The following is a 20,667-nucleotide window of genomic DNA, read 5'->3' as shown; positions in this document are numbered from 1 at the left end:
ACGGATTAAATCCAAACCCGCAAGCAGGGTTACCACATATACAGATTATTCTGTATTTTACAGATTTTTGGGGTAGAGCGATGACCAAGAATCTGTATATACAGATATACAGTATCTCCCCGCTTATCCGGACCTCGCTAGTCCGACGACTCGTTAGTCCGGATCTCGCTAATTCGGAATTTTCCGGATTAAAAAGTATCAACACCCATTTAAACACATTATGCTGTCAGTTTTCAAATTTGTGCTGTGATTTTGTTTTGGTTCATTTGTATGGATTTGACAGTCGGATTAACGAGAGAAACCCCTGATAGTCCGGCCATACATTTGTCGGATCAGCGGGGGTATACTGTACAGATTTTTAGCAAAATTACAGATTTTACAGATTTCTTGAAGAGTACAGTACGGAACTAGTTCGTATATATATAAATAGTTTGCTATTAGTGAATACCTGTTTTCAATAAGATTTGAGGCTTATAAAATTAGATTCTTCGCCAAATTGATCTTATTACAGACCATTCTCATATTAGCAAAATCCTAATTGCAAAAGACAGACCATAATACATCTAGCAGGGCTTACTTTTTATTAACAGTTCATGCATATCAACGATTTTGAAACCAGATTATGCTCCGTAAAATGTTCAGACTTTATTTGAATACAGGGGTCTCCGAAAAAGCTAAAGCAGTACTAAAAGAGAATCATCAGTTTTGCGGGTTTAGTGTGACTGAGTAATGTGATTGGTCCACTAAAGAGGCTACAATAGTTAAAGACGAACTCTCGACAGATTTCATTAAAAAATTATCAAATTTACATCTTTTTCAAAACAAAGTTTGTTCAAAAACCCTTTTTCATCTGCTTTAGATGGATACAGATTTTTCGACTTTACATACAGATATAAAGATTTCCTGAAGAAAAAATACAGATTTAAATGTGGCAACCCTGCCCGCAAGTTGCTAGATTTTGGTGTTGCGATGCATGCACTGGATTGGATGTTTTACTATTTCTAAATTGTTTACAATTTACAATAACAAATAGTTGAAAATCTGCATTTTAAAAGCAATACAATGAAGCGTTGACTTATCCTTGATTGAATGGTTCAAAAATATTGGAAATCTATAGAGAAATGGCTTAGAACTTTCAAAGTCTATTATATTTTCGTGACGGTCTGCACGAGGGTCTGCAATCGCAAAGGTAGTCCTACGTCAAAAAGTTCACTGTGGGTCGTTTTGCTGCATCCTGCTTACGGATACATGAAAGCAAATCTGGCTTCACGACCTTCACGAGAAATTTGTGATGTGACTTTTAGTATAAGCAATTATTTCTTTTTCTTTAATACATGTCCTGTCTATGGAACGGATATTAATATCTTCAGCAACAATAAATGTTAATGCCACAGAGAAACAGACGTCTCACTCAACACATGTTCCACGGTTCACCTTTTTAACGGTGGATTCAATTTTTTGTAGGTGGTCGATCGGCCACTGATGGCGCTTCCATCGATTTCGCTTGTGTTTGACGTTTATGCACTACCGCCATCTGATTGCCGCTTGTCCACCTACAGTGCTTTTAGCATTGGGCGGTAATGTTTTTCGTGACGATGATTTTTATTGAATTTTGTTCTAAGTGAGACGTCTGTTTCTCTGTGAATTAATGTTAATGCGCTTAGTACAATCACAGATAACAGATATTTAAGCTAGAACAAATTTTTCGAGAAACTTGTGTAAATATTTGAAATAAAATACGTTGGCAAATATCAGCTCACTGCCGCCATCTACTCAACTAATTGCTACATCTCATCTAAAAAAAAGAAGAAGAAGAGAATCAGGATCTGACATCTATGACCTTCACTCACGAACATTGCCAACAAAAACATTACGCGCTTAGCAAAACAAAAAATGTTCTTCAAGTGCAGCGGACGGAAAAAAGTTTTCGCGTGTTTATTAGGTGCTTTTTATAAATTACTATCAACGGATACATTCAACAGCATTCAACCTTATTCAACTATTCATCCATAGCAATGGAATGCGTATGTACAATCATAGTGGAATCAGAAATATAATCGAACTCGATGATTCATACAGTTCAATTTGGTGTTTGTATTGCATTTTGCAGGAGGACGTGTCTAAATTTGTGTACCTAGTTACCCGAAGAACACGGATGCATTCAGAACAATCATAATATCATGCAGTTTTAAGGAATGGCCGCCCGGAAGGAGGAAGTTTAAGAAGATTGCTCATCGACGTTGTAGATGCCGAGTGTTTATATTGAATCTTGTAGCTAAACGCTTGCTAGCAATGACATGAAGCAGTGCGATGTTCTGTTCGTGGCAATGCACTGGATCCGATGGAAATACAAAATACATCGAACGTCAGAACCTGGTCAGAGCGACGGAATCATCAGATCTGCAGACGACCAAACGGGTTTCTTAGTGGTGTATGATGTACCTATGATAGGACCTCGAATTACGAAAACGAAGTTTAACTCAACGACCAATTTTATTGCACTTATAATGAATCACATACAGTGGCTGGTTCCCTACCTACCGCTGCCAGAACCCAGGCGCTATCGTATATGTAAAAATAGCCAGCATGAGTTAACCACCTGAAGTTTGTATGGCGAAAGACATCTAACGCAGGTTTTCTCAACAACAGGAACTTTTCACGAGAATCTATTTGGTACCAGTTATGTAGGAAGGTGTATGCTACTACGCCTACCAAATATTTTTTCAATTAGGGTGATTATTTTTGAGATATTAACCTTCAGATGCCTTTCGCCATACTGATTTCCGGAAGTTAACTCCTAGTGTGCCGCTCAAAGTGGGCGATTCATTTGAGACACCGTGAAGATCCAATAGTTTCGAGACACTGAAGCATAAAATATGTGATGATCGATTTTGAGTCCGATATACAGTTATGTGTCTTAAAACAGGAAAGAAGATTATAAGTGCTCTCACGAAAGGAAGTTGTTTATTTTATTATTGTATTTCATTATTCAAATAACAGTAGCACATGTGAAACAATAAACAGACGATAAATAAAAAAAAACGGTTGCACGAGAAAGGCAAAACACTCCTACAAGAATTCCGAGCTATATGTGAAAAGAAGACTGAGACATATTAAAAATAACCTTGACTGAAAGTATAATAGAAAGAAGACAATCAATTCCATTGGCACCAAACAATACTACAAATAACTCATGGGCGTTCCGGCAAACTCATGCGGTTAGCTTTTCGGTTCCGTTTTGCTCTAAGTTTAGTATTCTTCGCTAACTTACTTTTGAAACGGGTTTCTCTTAAAAACCCTTGAATAAAAGTATTAAAAGACAATCCATCAATTTGTGAAAACACGCTTTACAAATAGTTGTGCCGAAATATTCATATGTGACATACTCTTTCATACGCGCTTTGACATCTTTGCGATTTTCAAATAAAAATTTCTTAAAATATTTCTGGAACACTGCGTATGCTACTATTCCTACATCATACAGTATACTGTTGGGAATGTTAATATGATTATTCAATGCCTGTGCTTTTAGCTTAACAAAAGAGTACTCCTCATTTTGCAAGCATTCATCATTTTTGCTGGCCTTCAATCGCGAGCGACATTTTTCATGGACAAGTTTACGTACTGCTGATCCTAGGACATATACTAGCGCGTTCAAATCCTTTTTAAGAAACCTAAAGGGTTCATCTACATTCAATGACTCAAATTCGAACGAATGGGTTTTCAAATTTTGTGTTTGAATACTTTCAATATCATTTTCGTTTAAAAGAAATGGCACTTTGTCGTCTTGACAATTTGCACCTTCGTTGAATGTATTGTTGGGATCATGAATAGCTGATACCATGGCATATTTAAATGCGCTGCTGAATTGAAATACGTTTGGAGCATCGTTGAACCCACACCGACGACGGATCTCTGAAAAAAAATTTTCCAGGCAATCCTGACAGAAAGGATTGGTGCATAGATAATTGCAAAGGTATTCGGTTCTCAATAAGTTCCAAATCCAAAGCAGAGCAGTTATATTTCCAATGAATCCTTTCAAATAAGCAGGATGTCGCTGTGCTGCAGTGAGCATCTTGGATTGTTCTTTAGCCTGCAAATAATCAAGATCGCTGTTAGTAAGGTATACAATTATTGACAATACGCTTTTATATTAATCGTAATCGCAAACAAACGATTGGCACAACATGTGTTTCAATTAGGCTTTCAGCGATCGTGTACGTACACGCACGTTTCACTCACACTTTTACTCGGTTTGTTTGCAACCACGAGCAACTGTCACGGCAAAATCAAATGGGATTGTTTGCAACCACGAACCTGCGTTCGTGTTGGTGAGAAATGTCGGCGAGACCCTAATTCTTCGTTTTGAAGTCTGATTATTATGGATATTTGACCAAAAATCCACACATCAAACGTTTGTTTGTTGCCAAAATAATAAAAACCTACACGGAAGAAATAAACTACCCAATAGTGAGTTTAATTCACCCAACCTCGAACATCCGTACACTGAAAACCAAAACTACCCAAAAGTGGGTTGTTTGCACTCAAAACCGTGGTTTGGGCCAATAACCCAAATTTGAGTAAAATGACTTTTCTGGCACTAGGTAGTTTGCCTTTAATCCCATGTAAACAATTTACCCAAAGCTGAGTTTAATTTATTCAAAGCGGACCTTGATCAACCCAAAATAGAGAATATTGAAATTACTCAAATTTGGGTTATTGGGCTGAGCAACCTCGGTGAGGTGTTTGCATCTTGCTCTAGTTTTGATAGCAATCATGGGAAAGAAAGGGAAAACTACCCAAATTTGGGTAATTTTTTTCTGCGATATTCTCAATAGTGCGTATATTGAACTCAAAGTTTGGGTTGATTTATCTGTCCGTGTACGGGAAGCCAAAATTGAGTAAGTAGGGTCGAAGTAGTTTGCCTTTACTCCCATGTTAAAAAAGAACCCAACGGAAAATTCATTTACCCAAATGTAAGTTTAATTCACTCAATTTCGACCTCAGGTAATGAAACTCAAAGTTGGCTTCCCGTATTGAACTGGCGTCGTTGGATTGTTTGGCTCTTTTGTTTTGACAACAAAAGAAAGAGTGGATGAAAGAGAAGAGAAAAATAACTCAAAAGTAAGTTTAAAAATACTCAATTTTGGGTACTTTTTTTCTTCCGTGTAGGTAATAAAATGAATTTTTGCAATTCCTGATCATAATACCTGGTTTACAGTTGTCATTTGAGTGATAAAACGGCCTACTTTTCCATACCAACAGAATGGGTGCTTTAATGACCATTATGCAACTCAAATGGGTTGCATAATATTCATTATAGCACTCATTTGGGTGCTATAATGAAAAACCTACATTGGGACAGTAGTTACTTGACTACATTTAGCTGAATTAGTTTGGGTGAGTGTTTAAATAGTGTACTCTAAGCGTCTCGTAATAAATGAAATGGTTTGTTGGACATAACATCACAATTTTCCAAAGGCAATTGCATCCATCGCTTCATAGCTTTTCAAGCTATGGAATTTGGCATGATAAGATGGAATCTTATTGTTCTCTGCCGCAACATAATTTATTGACATGAATGATCATGTGGAGTAAACTCGATTGTACAATTTTGGTATAGATTTATCATATTAAAGCCCATTTTTCGTCATTGCAAAAAATAGCGTGTGCAACTCGTTGCAAAACTCGATTTTTTCAGCACTCGTAGTATTTATCCACAGATAACAGATATTGAGGCTGGCATCCGATATGTGTGTAAACATTCGCAACCGTTAATTTAAATGTATTTTAAATGGGACCGCGTTTGGCAATCGATTGGAGATGGCGCAAGGATCATTGTTATTGAAAACGCAGCCCGAATGCGGCTGTCAAATGCATTGGCTGCGTTCGACGGTTGTTAATCAGCTGCATCCTTATGTACTGCCGCAATCAGTTGAGTAGATGGCAGTAGTGGGCCAACGTATATCATTTCAAAAGTTTACACAGGATTTTCAATAAAATTTGTTCTAGCTTCAATATCTGTTATCTGTGATTTATCCAACTCGGCAAGCCTCGTTGGATAAACGTACAACTCGTGCTGAAAAAATCATCTTTTTGCAACTAGTTGCACAAACTACTATTACCGCATGATATGATGTATACTATTAGGGAAAAAGTGTTAATTAGTAAAATATCATACTGCACAGCACACCTTTGGAATTCAAGATATTATTTTTTTGTAAAATAAATGTAAATTAAGTCAATCACATTTTGTACAATTCGTCATACTTTCATTTACTGAATTCATTACCACAGATAACAGATATTGAAGCTAGAACAAATTTTATTGAAAATCCTGTGTAAACTTTTTGAAATGATATACGTTGGCCCACTACTGCCATCTACTCAACTGATTGCGGCAGTACATAAGGATGCAGCTGATTAACAACCGTCGAACGCAGCCAATGCATTTGACAGCCGCATTCGGGCTGCGTTTTCAATAACAATGATCCTTGCGCCATCTCCAATCGATTGCCAAACGCGGTCCCAATTTAAAATACATTTAAATTAACGGTTGCGAATGTTTACACACGTATCGGATGCCAGCCTCAATATCTGTTATCTGTGGTATTACCTTTTTATGTTGAAGCATGTATTTGTTGTGTAGTACATTGTCTTGAAGATTTTCAGCGTATCATCGAGGAAATTTAAATGTATTGATCTATCCGTGATCGGAGCTCTGTAAGGCTATAGGAAGAAAATCATGCTGATGAAATTGTGCGGAATGGTCAATCATTAGATATAATTTTCTGCACGAAAAGCATGGAGTAAAGAATCGTATAATCTAATCAATAATACTTCGGGGCGAAGAGATTGACAACGGCAATTTATTGTTCCATTAGTTTATACAAAGGCTTAAGCTTAAGGCGATCGCATAAATTTGAAGGAGTTGATAGACTGTTAACTTAAAAATGGATTTAAACCAAATTTCATATTATTAACTTACCTTGCCAATTGAATTAGCATAACGTTCTTTCGAGTTGAATGTATCGAAGATCTTATCGTGAAGAGAAGCAAACGATGATGTTTGCAACGATTCGTTCGGGAGTGATTGTGCTTCTACGTAATGCTTAATGGCAGTTGCTGTGGATTCGCTTAAAGTTCTTGTTGCCATTGCTACATTCATTTTTGTGAATGGCGGAAGATTGATAGTTTTATGTTGAATTTTTGGTACCAAACGCAACGTTGATGTCACATCTATTTCATAAAGATATTTAATGTGTTTGAACGATGCTATTTGATTGTCGAAAACTGCATTGTATTTGTACAGGGCGTTTCAAGCGTTCTTCAATAGGTGTGGTGTGTCAAACATGATAGCAATATTTTTCGTTGTGAATTTTGATTATCGGATTGTCCATTGTTGCTCCTACCTCACGTGCCATTTTTGGTTGGTCGTGGACTGGTCCATCACAAGGGCAATCGGAATTAGTTTTGTTTCACGAATAGCTTTAACAGTTTTCTTGATAAATTTCATTTGTATTTCACTGCCAAGACTATTGTGAGCCAGAAGATATCCAATCGGCTGCAAATAGAATGAATAATATAGATATATATTTATTAGCACGCCAAATACCGTGAAAATAGGAAAAAAGTTTTATTTTAAATTGTTCTATAAGTAATTTAGGTTTAGATGCATAACGCTATATTATTTGAAATTCGCCTACTGTTGCACTTTCTCGATTATGGAATTGAATTAAAATATAGGATATTTTTAAATAGCAAACTAGAGATAAGTTACTGCTGCAAGCCATCGATTGCAGCTCCATCTGCAAACTGTTGCTAGTTGGAGTTCGATTGCGGATCTGATTTAAAATGACAGTTGCGAGAATTTACACATGGGTTGTATGGGTGCCTAAATATCTGTTATCTGTGGTACAATAAACGCACTTACCTGGACAAGGCGAGAGAGTAAATTACTTTCTTCCACAGAGAACAGACGTTCATCTTCATTCGCGTGCTTGTGTAAAAGTTTGTACTGGTCATTTTGAAGTAAGGTACTCCGGGGCAAGTGAAAATACGGGGTAAGTGGGTACTATGGCTGCTGATCAATCGATAAACGTTTTTAGTGGTAACAATCTTCTAGAAATATGAAGCAGGACTATCAACGAATACAGCCCATACAAAAAATATTTGGAATCAAAACCATTTGAGGCACCATGCTAATGCTATTGCTTGATCATGACTTTAGACTACCGGGAAAATCTATTACTTATATTTTAATTCAATGGATTTCCACCATAATAGTCGTTTTAAAAAATTTTCATTGATGTGGAAGGTGAATAATTTGAGCAATCAAATAATTGTGTGACATCGAAAATGATTTATAAGTTTTGATTTAAGCCAAAATTTGCAATTTTCACTTACCCTTTAGTTTTAACATACATGGGGCAAGTGGGACATATTTGAACAACAATTTCGATAGAGCCCTTTTAATTGTTTTTAAATTGTTGTCTAGTGATAAATAACTTCGACACTCATATATCATATGGATCTGAATCAGATGTAGTTTGCTTATTGTTGGTTTCTGCTGTTAAATAGTATTGTACCATTGACGAATTCGAATTCGAATTCGTCAATGATTGTACAGTTGATTAACAATAATACAAAATTCATTCTAAAAATTATCTCCCGCAATAGTTATAACAATGCGATATTTTTCCATTTACAGTGCAAATAATCTATTTGTTCAACGATAGGTCAACAAAATTTGTCTTGTGTTTTGTTATTTTCAAATTGCGCATCAAATTTACAGATTTTCAGATAAATAAAGTGCTCAACACATAAATTGGCAATTTCGTTCTATTACAAATTTATAGCAGTGCGCATAGCCTGAATAAAAACGTTTCTTTTAAAGTACTGTTTTATGTAATAATCTGTGCTTTAAACACAGAAACATTCACTGAATGGTGAATAAAGAATTGCTTATCCTTTCCATCTAAAACATTTGGTACAAAAGTAAACCATTGAAGAGCAAAACAAGAACCAATTAAACAGTAAATCGGCTGTTGTCTGGTGTTCATATTTGCTAAAATTATAATCCCTTCCTTGTAGCAAAAACAAAAATCCGACAGGCAACAAACCTCCTTCAATGATCTGAAAATACTACGACTCAGGAGTAACATGAACATTGCAGATTCCTTTAAGGAGGTTAGTTCGACAGTATAGAACAGAGTAGGTCCCACTTGCCCCGTTTGAAGGGGTAAGTGGGTCCTACAGGTGAATTTATTTCTTTCACTACCAATATTTTTGTAATCGAATAAATGGCTTACAACACGTCTACACTTCAACAACGGAAGCATATTATGATGTATCCGTGGTTAATGTCCTGAAACACAGAGAACAGACATGGATGCTCGAACAAAATTTCGTTAAAAACGTGTGTAAAGATTCAAATCGCACCTCAACGCCGCCAACGCAGGCTGCCCGACATAAAAACTCAATCTCACTAAGTGATGGCGTTGGCATACACTACATAAACAATGTAGTGCTGCCACCTAGGAGCGAGCCTAGGATTAATTCGGAATGAACACTAGCGCTAAAAAGTAAAACACGGCAAATTTCAACCATATTTATCAGCACACTAGCACCGCGCAACGGGGGCATAACGACATACTTCAAAATGACCAGTACAAACTTTACACAAGCACGCGAATGAAGATGAACGTCTGTTCTCTGTGCCTGAAATACCCTGTTTTCTAAGTATGCGTTAACAATTTTGTTAAACTAGCGTTTTTTTAGGTCCCACTTGCCCCGGGGTACCTTATGTCGTTATGCCCCCGTTGCGCGGTGCTAGCACAGAGAACAGACATGGAGGCTCGAACAAAATTTCTTGCAAAACATGTGTAAACAAACACACCGAACCTCAACGCCATCGACGTCGACATTGCAACTCACAATCTCATTTTGACAACACGATGGCGCTGGTATGCTCTTGCGTGCATAACGACACTAGCGCACAGTGGCATTTTTTGATGACGCTCGCGCTGATTATGCACGGGATAACGGCGACATTCCAAAGTTATTCAAAATGAACAGTAAAAAGTTATCACAACATGGCGAGTGCAGCTTCAACGTCTGTTCTCTGTGGTGCTAGTGTGCTGATAAATATGGTTAAAATTTACCGTGTTTTACTTTTTAGCGCTAGTGTTCATTCCGAATTGCTCCTAGGCTTGCTCTTAGATGGCAGCACTACATTGTTTATGTAGTGTATGCCAACGCCATCACTTAGTGAGATTGAGTTTTTATGTCGGGCAGCCTGCGTTGGCGGCGCTGAGGTGCGATTTAAATCTTTACACACGTTTTTAACGAAATTTTGTTCGAGCATCCATGTCTGTTCTCTGTGCTAGTAGCAGTAACGTAGACTAAATGATTGCGTATTTTGTTATCATTTAGTATAAGTATAGCAACTAGCACCGTAACTCCTTTAATAGTGGAATTCGAACATCGACCTGTTAAGGAGAGTTGTAGAAAAACCTTCGCACTAAAAGTCCACCATACAACACATTTTAAAATTAGGCCTCTGGAATAAGTTATTGAGAAACTACTAAATGATCGAACGCAGATTACTGAATGATCGATAACATCCTTGTTTCCTTTTTTTAAACTACGTGGTACCCCGCAATGAGGCGGGTGAGTAAATAGCTCCTACTTTAATTATTTTGAATATGTTATTTTTGACTGATTAGTTTCTATTTTCAATTATTGAAACGCAATCTAATAAAGTAATAAAGTGAGCAAGAAAGTGAGTACATGTTTTTTTTTTAAATTTTTGACAAATTCGGGGTTATGGTCATTCGGGGTAGTGACCATTCGGGGTAATGGGTTATTCGGGGCAATAGCCTTTCGGGGTACTGGCGTTCGGGTTAGTGACATTCGGGGCAGTGTCATAGAATCGTTTAGCAGAGCCGCAGAGCCCACTACTGTCAAACCCCCAAAACACGCAGTGGCCTGGAGAGGAGTCGTCAAGCCCTTGGACGTAGTCCCTTCTTCTCTGCGCAACGTTATATAACTCCTATAATAGAGACTGGTTCGGATAAAGAAAAGAATGCAAACACAGGAGTGGTTACAAATTTCATTTTTTTTTCAAATAAATTTACCTAAAATTACTGACGCCGTGTGTATAACTACTTTTATAGAAAAGTCTGACTGTTTTTAAATACAAATGCTTTGATAAAACAATATAACAAATGATGTTTCATTTACCATTTGAAGAAATGAGATAACCTATTATTAGAGCATGATTGTTAACAAAAAAATCGTGAAAAACATCAAAACTACAAAAACTTCTTTTTAAGCTTCCCTATAGTTAACGAATCCCTGCAGTGCTTTCACGTCGCTCGGCTCCAGGACGATGTCATTCAAGTAATCGGCAAATACGGTGGCAATCCGGTATAGACTTCGCTTGGTGGCCGTCTTCAGTGCCACATAATTGCGGTCGATTTTCTTCACGTCCAGCTGGATCGAACCCACCTTATCGACGACCAGCTTCAATTGCAGCAGCGTCCTAATGACTGCCGGCAGATCGTTTTGCACCACCCCGAATTGGTCCTCCCGGATTGAGTGCGCTGCCAAAGAAGCCAGCGCCTGGGCTATCCAAACGATCTGCTGCGACTGCGTGGTCAGCAGGTGGCATGTTCTGGCGGTTTTTGGTTCTCCAAAGAAGTAGTAAATTCCTGGAATATTCCGGAAGGACTCACGAATGGCATCCAGATGACGATCGACAGCTTTTGAAATAACGTCTGGCTGTTGTGGGGCTTCCGTCGGCAGAACTGACGAGGACAAACTGCGGATGCCGAAGCTTTCGTTGTATTGCTTCATTAGAAGTTTTTCGGCGTCCATCGAAGCAGTGGGACGCAGTTTTGCGACGTTCGGTACAGGTTTGAGCGTGGCACCTTCGATCGATTTTGCCAGCTGGGTGGTGTAGTCTTTGATTAGCCGGATGCATTCGCCGGAAACGAGTCGCCAATTGTAGGGATGACCTCCCGGGACGGACAAAGCATAGAGACGAGCCCGGCGACTTGGGTTGCAACTTTCCGCGATTGTGAACAAATCTAGAGCGGCCAGTTGCTGAATAACGGGGATTTTCTCGCATGCCAGACCTTCGACAAGCGTTATTTGGGAGTCATTGAGCATTGCTTGCTTCTCAACGGGGAACTGCCGATATTCCGTTAGAAAAATGTGGAACAGTACCTGCATTAGATTCATGTTGGAGAGAATTTGCGATGACAAAATCCAGCAGTACAGAACCAATCGAATGTCCATCAGCACGGAATAGAGGGCTCCCAATGAAGATTCTTCAGCGAGTACCACGCCATGGAACATGTTGGCCAACTTATAGCGCAAGTAAAAGCAGTTGAAGGTGTAGTAGAAGCTTACATAAACCAGCGTTGGGACGAATGATTTAAACAAAGATCGGTAAATGATGCTGTAGAGATGTGATCGGATCTGTTGGTAACGTGGCTGCTGGACGACGGGAAAGCTAAGACTTGTTTTCTTTGACTGGATGCGCACAAAATAGTAAACTCCTGCAAATGTTCCACCCAATAGAAGGAACAGATACTTCTCGTTGAGAATTGAGATTCCGTTTTCCTTCGGTAGGAACAATACGCTATAATCATTCCGTAGAAAACGTGTGTAGAACCAAGCCGTCAAAAACCCAACCACGCAATTGACCACCAGCATGACAGATTGTGTGATGATCGATCTGAAAAATAGTGAAATTGGTTCAATTGATTTTGCTGTGATTTTTTGCGATTCATTAGATAGTGAAACAACGACATCGGAGGAAACTGCAGATACAGTTCGCTCCCAGCCCTGTTACTATTAAGCTACTTTTGAACTCACCTGTAAATCTGTTGGAACCGCGTTGGACAGTACTGAATTCCGGCCAAGTATGACTTAGCCAAGCATATGCCATGCACAATGACCGCACTGATCAACGGCAAAATCCACATCCAGGTCGACAATGAAACCACCAATCGGAATGAGCCCACAATCCAACCGATCGGGTGGAGCAAACTGAAATTTACCAGCAGCAGGAAGATTGTGAGCAGCACAAACTGCACTCCGACACTGCACACGATAGCATAGATGAACCGTTCAACGCAGATTTTGCGACCTTCCAGCTCCCGCGATGGTACTGGACCCACGGCGGTGGCCATTCTTGACGCGCTGAAAGGAGATTATCTGCTCTTACAAGAGTTGGATGTGATTATTTTACCTTTCGTTGGCATAGCCATATGCCAATTTAGCATATGGATTAGGGAATAATTTTAAACTAACTATGTTTTCCGAGAGCAATGTCCAACCCGATACGAAGGAAATTCACCGGCTTTTCAGGAACTGATGCGGGAACACAGCGCGCTTTGTATGACAGCTTCGACAGTTTGAAGATTTTGTTTACATTCCAGTAAATGACTGCATACTTTGAAGACATTTCATTCATATCCCAACGAGCGTGCATTTCTGCGTTTGATTGTTTGAACGCAAGCTTGCGTGCAAGCACATCACAGACAAGCGTCGGTTTTTCTACCATTCACTGTTAGATGACTTTTACCCATTAATGGGTACTGTGTTATTGTTGATATTATTCCAACCGTGAAAATTCACCCATTTTCTTGTAAAAGTGCCACTACCCATTTTAATGAGTAGTGGCGCTTTTGAAGAAAATGGGTGAATTTTCACGGTGGGAATAATATCAACAATAACAGTACTCCATTAATGGGTAAAATCATCTAACCGTGTTGGGTTCAATTGGGTCCTAAAGCCCTACACTCTTAGATAGCATTACCTAAAATTACATTATTTTTTTACCTAAAATTAGTGTTACGAACGCAACATTGCAAATTATTTACAATTCTATAACGGTTCTCGTAGGTCATTGCCCTTTCTATGCAAAATTAAATTCTCCGAAAAGGACATGCTAATTGAAACAAAAGCAACATAGGCTCGTATAGCATTGAATTAAAATTAAAGGCTCTACGCACCACGAGCAGTCTGCACCATAGCGTGCGCCTATCAAGCAGCACCCAGATTCGGGTCATTTTCCAATTCCTTTTATTGCTGGCCCTCGCCACGCAACTCTAGCTCAGAATATGCACCGTACCACAGACGAGTCCTATCGCCTATTCCTTATCTCTACAGCAGCAGCGTGATGGTCCTAACGTTGAGAACGTAAGGACCAGGTCTAAGCACCCGCGTACACACCAAAGGTGCAATATAGTAATTCACGCTTGCGCTCGGTCGGATGCATGGTGCAGTCGTTCTTGGGAACGTATTGTAAGACACCAATACGACGTTTTATGGCGTCTCGAGATAAGCTAGTTTTATTGGACATGCACTTCGTTACGCAGCAAGGTAAAAGGTAATTGGAACTAAAATACTCTCAATTATAATGCAAGATTTAATACTTGAAATCAATTCGCTTGTAGAAAGATTTCAAGAAATTGATCGGCAGCTGGAAATTATAAAAGCTTCCAAGGGTTACAAAAGGTGGTTGAAGAAACCTCTCCCACCTGGGGAAATTAGTCAATCTAAAAAAATTACATTAATCCTTTGGAAGGATTCATCAAAAGAAGAGATAATTATTCATTCAATATCAAAATATACAAAACAAAAAAATAAACCGATTCCACAATATATGAAAAAACTTATTGAGATTGAACGGATCGAACAGAACATTGAACAAAATTAGCAATATTATCTCGTCAACGATTTCGAGCAGAAAATTACGTCACCATGGAATTTAAATTCACACAAAATAAAAACGGACATTGCCGTCTATGTACTCAAGGAGATGAAGTACAAGACATGGTCTCCTGCGATCACTGTGATCGCTGGTTTCATTTTGGATGTGCCGGGTTGCCCAAACTACCGGATAAAAAGGACCACTGGTTATGTATAAAATGCTCTAAATTTATGCTTGAACAACAGGCTATGAGACAACAATTAACTGATCTCGACAAATTGAAGCACCAAATAGAAGGTTTAAGAACGGAGATCGATGCGCGTGCTTTGGCACAAAATCTGCAGAAATTCATGCACTTACTATGGCAGCAGAGCTTGCTCAATGCAAGGATGAATTAAAAGCAAAAGATGAAGAAGAAGGTCATAAGCATGACATCTTGCTGGATATTGCAAGAGTAATTCAAGAGAACAAGATCAAATCGGAAACTAATCAAAATAAATCAAGACTGGAAAATTCAGATAGCGAGGATGATAGAAATCCATCCGAGGATTCTTTGGTTTTATACATGCGTAGACAAGGATTAAGCCTACCTCAATTTTTTGGAAACGCCAAGGAATGGCCAGCCTTTAAAAAGATATTTGAAGCAACAACTGAATCTGGAAAGTATTCCAAACTGGAGAATCTTATTCGATTACAAAAGGCACTTGGAGGTTTGGCAGCCAAAAGCGTCCAGTCATTAATGCTTGATCAAGAGAATGTATCATTAATTATTGAACGATTAGAAAAACAGTTTGGACAACCGAAAAGAGTCTATAGAGAAATACGTGAAGATCTAGAGAGGATCAAACCAGGTGGCCATTTAGCAATAGTAGAAATTTCAAATACACTGGAGGGGCTAGTAGCTCACCTAACGGCTTCACATCAGACCGCATACTTACAAGATCCTCGATTAGTGGAGGAAGTTATTAATAAATTACCGTATGATCTTCAAATAAAATGGATGGAAACTGTTGATAGCAATGTAAAACAAGGAAACAGTATGCCAACCTTACAAGATTTGTATAAATGGATCAAACCTAAAGCTGACATTCATCGAGAATTGACCACACCGATGAAACACCAAGAGCGCAAAAATAGGATAAACTTCCATCAGGAAGAATATAATCGATGTCTAATGTGTAAAGGAGCTCATAAAATTGTAGACTGCAAACATTTTTTAAGATTGGCTCCAAACAATAGGATGAAGGAGCTGGCTAAAATTAGGGCATGCTTCATATGCCTGAATAAGCATGTAGGTAGATGTAGATACCCGAAGAAATGTGGACAAGGAAATTGTGTCGGAAATCACCATAAACTATTACACATACACCGACCATTAGAAAGTCAAAGGATTAACTGGAGAAATGAGAATCAAAATAATGAATCTGAAGGATCCCCGGTTATAAGGGAAGAAACATCTAATCTACATCAAGAACAGAAGGCGAAGGTATTTTATCAAATAATACCAGTAACCTTAAGAAGTAAAACCTGTTCAGTAAACACGTATGCCTTCCTGGACCCAGGCTCATCGTTAACACTGATAGATGAAGAGTTAGCAGAAGAATTACAATTAGAAGGAGAACTAGCTCCACTTAAAATCAAATGGACTCAGAATGTATCCAGGGTAGAAAAAACTAGTAAAAGAGTAATGATCAAAATAAAGGGAAATTCAAACATTGAATACACATTATCAAATGTAAGAACTGCAGCAAATTTACATCTACCAACCCAAACGATAAATTATACAAATTTGAAGAGGAATTATCCATTCCTTGAGAATTTACCAATAGATAATTTTGAAAATGCCCAACCAAAGTTGTTGATCGGATTGGATCATAGTCACCTGTTGTATCCCCTTGAGAGACGATCAATGGAGGCGGATAACCCCATCGCAATTAGAACAAAACTCGGTTGGTTAATATTTGGCAATATAAAGGAAGTGGTTGAAGAGGAACATATGTTTATACTGCAAGAAGACGAAGATTTACATGCCATGATGCAAAAGTATTTTTCTACGGAAGATTTTGGTGTAAAGATTTCTCAAAATTTACCTCAATCAAAACAAGCAGCACGAGCCGAGGAAATTATAAAAAAAACATTAAAGTACACCGATAACCGATATGAAATTGGGTTACTATGGAAAGAAGATGACTTTAAGTTTCCCGAAAGCTACAATTAAGCTTACAAAAGATTATTGGGTTTAGAGAAAACTCAAAAAGATGAGAAATTGAAGGAATGGGTAAATAGCACCATAGAAGATTATATACAGAAAGGTTACGCTCGAAAGTTAAACTCAAGAGAAATAAGGGAATGGGCGGAGGATGCCTATTATCTTCCACATTTTATTGTGATTAACAAGAATAAAACGCCCCCAAAGCCACGGCTAGTATTTGACGCAGCAGCAAAATCAAGAGGAGTCTCCCTGAATGCAGCTTTAATATCAGGACCCGATGCAACAACCTCTTCCTTCGGTGTAACCACTAGGTTTCGGGAAGGACCTATTGCTACAGCAGGAGACATCAAGGAAATGTTCAGTCAAGTTAGAATAATTGATTCTGACCAGAAGAAACAATGCTTCCTATTTCGTAATTTTGACGAAGACCGGGATCCTGACATTTATGTAATGCAAGTTATGATCTTCGGTGCAACTTGCTCCCCAGCATGTGCTCAAGTTGTCAAAAATCACAATGCAAGTCTTTTTAAGGATACGAAATCAATAGCCGCAGAAGCCATTGTTAAACAACATTATGTTGACGATTATATTGATAGTTTTGATTCAGCAAAAGACGCCGTTGGTGTAATTAAGGATGTGATGCAAATTCATGACAAGGCGGGATTCTTCATCAGAAATTTTGTATCAAACAGCAAGGAAGTATTAGCTGCACTACCGACAGATAGAATTCAAGAAAACAGCGTTAAGATGTTCGAAGATAAGGAATCTAATAGCGAAAAGGTACTAGGCGTATTTTGGAATACAAACCTTGACTGTATAAGCTTTGAACTTAAATTTAATCGATTACATAACGATGTCAGAAATGGAAAAAGAAGACCTACAATGCGAGAAGTGTTATCATTCGTTATGAGTATTTATGATCCAATGGGATTAATATCTAATTTAACTATCCATGGCAAAGTATTAATGCAAGAATTACATAAAGAAACTTCTTCCTGGGATTCAGAAATATCCGAACAATCTTACAACTTATGGCAACAATGGATCGAACTTATCAAGGAAGCAGAGAACATAAGAATTCCTAGATGGATGTTGACCAGCAAGGCATCGAAGTTCGAGTTACATACCTTTGTCGACGCGTCCGAACAAGCCTTTTCAGCCGCTGTATATGTAAGAGGTATAGATACGATAGGACAAACTACAAGCATTAGGCTAATGGCCGCCAAAGCAAGGGTGGCGCCAATTAGAAAATTATCAATACAGACTAGAATTACAAGCAGCAATCCTGGGTACAAGGTTAACAAATACGATTCAACAAGAGTTGCGCAAGCACCCTGTTAAAATTACATTTTGGACAGATGCACAGGCTGTATTATCTTGGATATTTTCAGATCATCGTAAATATACGACCTTCGTTGCACATCGAATCGGTGAAATATTAGAAACAACAAAAATGGACCAGTGGCGTTACGTGCCCACGGGGCACAATCCAGCAGATGAAGCAACGAAACAGTTTAAAGGAGAAGCAAAATGGTTGAAGGGTCCGTCCTTTATTTGGAAAAATGAAATTGAATGGCCGACATCTAAGTATGCAAAGGAAACTAAAGAGGAAATTAAAACACACTTTTGTTGCATAGTAATGAACAAGAATTTCAATTTATCCAAGAGCAACGCTATTCCGATTGGAGATTTAAGATTTAAGTAAATCTTCAGAAATCAGCTCCCTTATACCTGGGCTTAATGAATATGGAGTAATGATTTCACGTAGTCGCCTCCAAAATCCAATATAGTTCCCTTTTCTATGCGACAACCGATCATCTTACCATATAAACAACACATTACAAGACTTATCGTCAGAATGTATCATGAGAAATACCTTCATCAAAAAGGAGATAATGTGGTTTTAGGAGCAGTCTATCAAAGGTTTTGGGTTATCAGGTCTCGGCAAGTGTTGCAACAAGTAAAGACGAACTGTCAATACTGCAAAATAAAAAGGGCTTCACCAATTCCACCCCAAATGGCAGCACTACCCAAGTGTCGTCTTGATATGTACGCCAATCCATTCACACATACTGGAGTAGACTATTTTGGACCTTTGGAAGTGCAAGTGAAGCGATCGATTGAAAAAAGATGGGGAGTAATCTTCACTTGTATGACAACCCGAGCCGTCTATATAGAACTCGCCGAGCGTCTAGATACTGATGCATTTTTAGTTTGTTTGCGGAATTTCCAACATAGACGGGGAAAAATTGAACATTTATATAGCGACAACGGCACGAACTTTGTAGGAGCCGAACGTGAAATGCGCCAAACCATAAATGAAATAAATGAGAAAATGGGAAAGGGCATAGCTGCCTCGATGAGTATACAATGGTCTTTTAACCCACCAGTAGCCCCACATTTCGGGGGAGCATGGGAGCGTTTAATTCAAATAATTAAAAAATGTCTCTACGAAATCCCTAGAGCCCGTCAACATCATAAACCGACCGTTGAAGATTTAAGAGCCAGTTTAATTCAAGCAGAATTCATTCTCAATTCTCGACCCCTAACGCACATTCCAATCGACAGCATTGATGATGAACCATTGACTCCATTCCATTTTTTAATTGGTCGCGCTGGTGAATATGCTCCACCATATTCTATCGATGTAGGAGAGTTAAGCAAGGAACATTATAAACGCATTCAACATTACGCAAAGTATTTTTGGGAAAGATGGAAGAAGGAATATTTACCGACGATTATTAAAAAGAAACAAATGGACCAAGAAGATAGAACCCATAAAAGTGGATGACATCGTTATAATAACTGATAAGGACATGCCACCGGGCAAGTGGTTAAAAGGAAGAGTAACGAAAGTAAACGAAGCATCAGATGGTCAAGTTAGATCAGTTGAAATAAAAACAAAACAAGGAATCTATACTCGGGCTGCAGCTAAGGTAGCAATTTTAGACGTAAAGGAGAAATAACGAATGAATTTACAGGAAATCATTCAAAGAGTACAGATGAAATAACAAATCCACTCAACAAATCGCAGCTCTATTCCACAAGTCCTAGACCAACATCAATAAGAACTCCCAAACCTCAAAATCTCAAACCAAAGGTCATTGAAAACATGATATCCAAGCAGCATCACGAAATTCATCACATAAATCACCATCGTGAAGTTATTATTGAAAACTTTAATGGCCAGCCAAGAGGGAGAAAGAGGATCTCACATTTTCAACAACGTGAAGATAACACAGTGACTACACAGTCAGGTGCAAAAACAAAGGCATCAGCGTCAGTTGAAATAACCATGCGACAGAAGGCGAACATTAACTTTGAGTCCTGGGGCAAAAGATGTAAAATCGATGTCGAAAAGGTAAAGGAATTACGCGATAGAATGAACACTAAACAACAAAAAAAGAAGGCAGTAAAAAAATCCATAATCACCGCCCCTTGGTATATGGTAATTCTAATGATGATGTTCCTGATAATGTCAGCCCTTGGGCTACAAACTTCTGGATTAATTGCATATGACTGTGCAAACCCAGATGTGAATATGACCAGCTACTCGTTGTTAGACGTAACATCATGTTTACCATCTGTTAGAAATTTATCTATCAACGAAGTACCCATACAAGTACTACAACGGAACGCGAAAAGCTCTGCAATGGTGTACCAGTGCAAATTGATAATAAAAAGATCCATAAGACATTGTGGAATGCACTCTCATACATCAGATTAC

At 38.4% G+C, this 20,667-nt stretch overlaps 1 protein-coding gene across 2 annotated transcripts; it reads right to left on the bottom strand.

Annotated features, from left to right (window-relative positions):
* Positions 1-11,114: 11,114 nt before the first annotated feature.
* LOC134202265 (nucleoporin Ndc1-like) lies at positions 11,115-13,424 on the bottom strand. 2 transcript variants are annotated; one of them, XM_062677302.1, is made up of 3 exons: positions 13,324-13,424; positions 12,886-13,212; positions 11,115-12,745 (listed from the first exon to the last, which is right to left on the bottom strand). In XM_062677302.1, exons 2-3 carry the CDS (start codon positions 13,200-13,202, stop codon positions 11,332-11,334), a joined length of 1,731 nt encoding a protein of 576 aa, XP_062533286.1. In that variant the 5' UTR covers positions 13,203-13,212; positions 13,324-13,424; the 3' UTR covers positions 11,115-11,331. The 2 variants fall into 2 exon arrangements, with proteins under 2 accessions (XP_062533286.1, XP_062533287.1); XM_062677303.1 differs by having other exon boundaries at positions 12,886-13,227; positions 13,324-13,412.
* Positions 13,425-20,667: the final 7,243 nt, after the last annotated feature.

This window comes from Armigeres subalbatus, unplaced genomic scaffold, assembly GCF_024139115.2.
Source record: "Armigeres subalbatus isolate Guangzhou_Male unplaced genomic scaffold, GZ_Asu_2 Contig1118, whole genome shotgun sequence".
NCBI classification, from domain to species: domain Eukaryota; kingdom Metazoa; phylum Arthropoda; class Insecta; order Diptera; family Culicidae; genus Armigeres; species Armigeres subalbatus.
The sequence above is the reverse complement of the archived record's forward strand: the minus strand, read 5'-3'. Positions and strand labels throughout refer to the sequence as shown.

What these genes read in the sequence shown, in the direction of transcription:
- LOC134202265 (XM_062677302.1), bottom strand. Translation starts at nt 13,202, where the DNA reads ATGGCCACCGCCGTGGGTCCAGTACCATCGCGGGAGCTGGAAGGTCGC. An exon ending in CGGTTCCAACAGATTTACAG is followed by an intron (nt 12,746 to 12,885) that starts GTGAGTTCAAAA and finishes ACTATTTTTCAG; the next exon opens with ATCGATCATCACACAATCTG.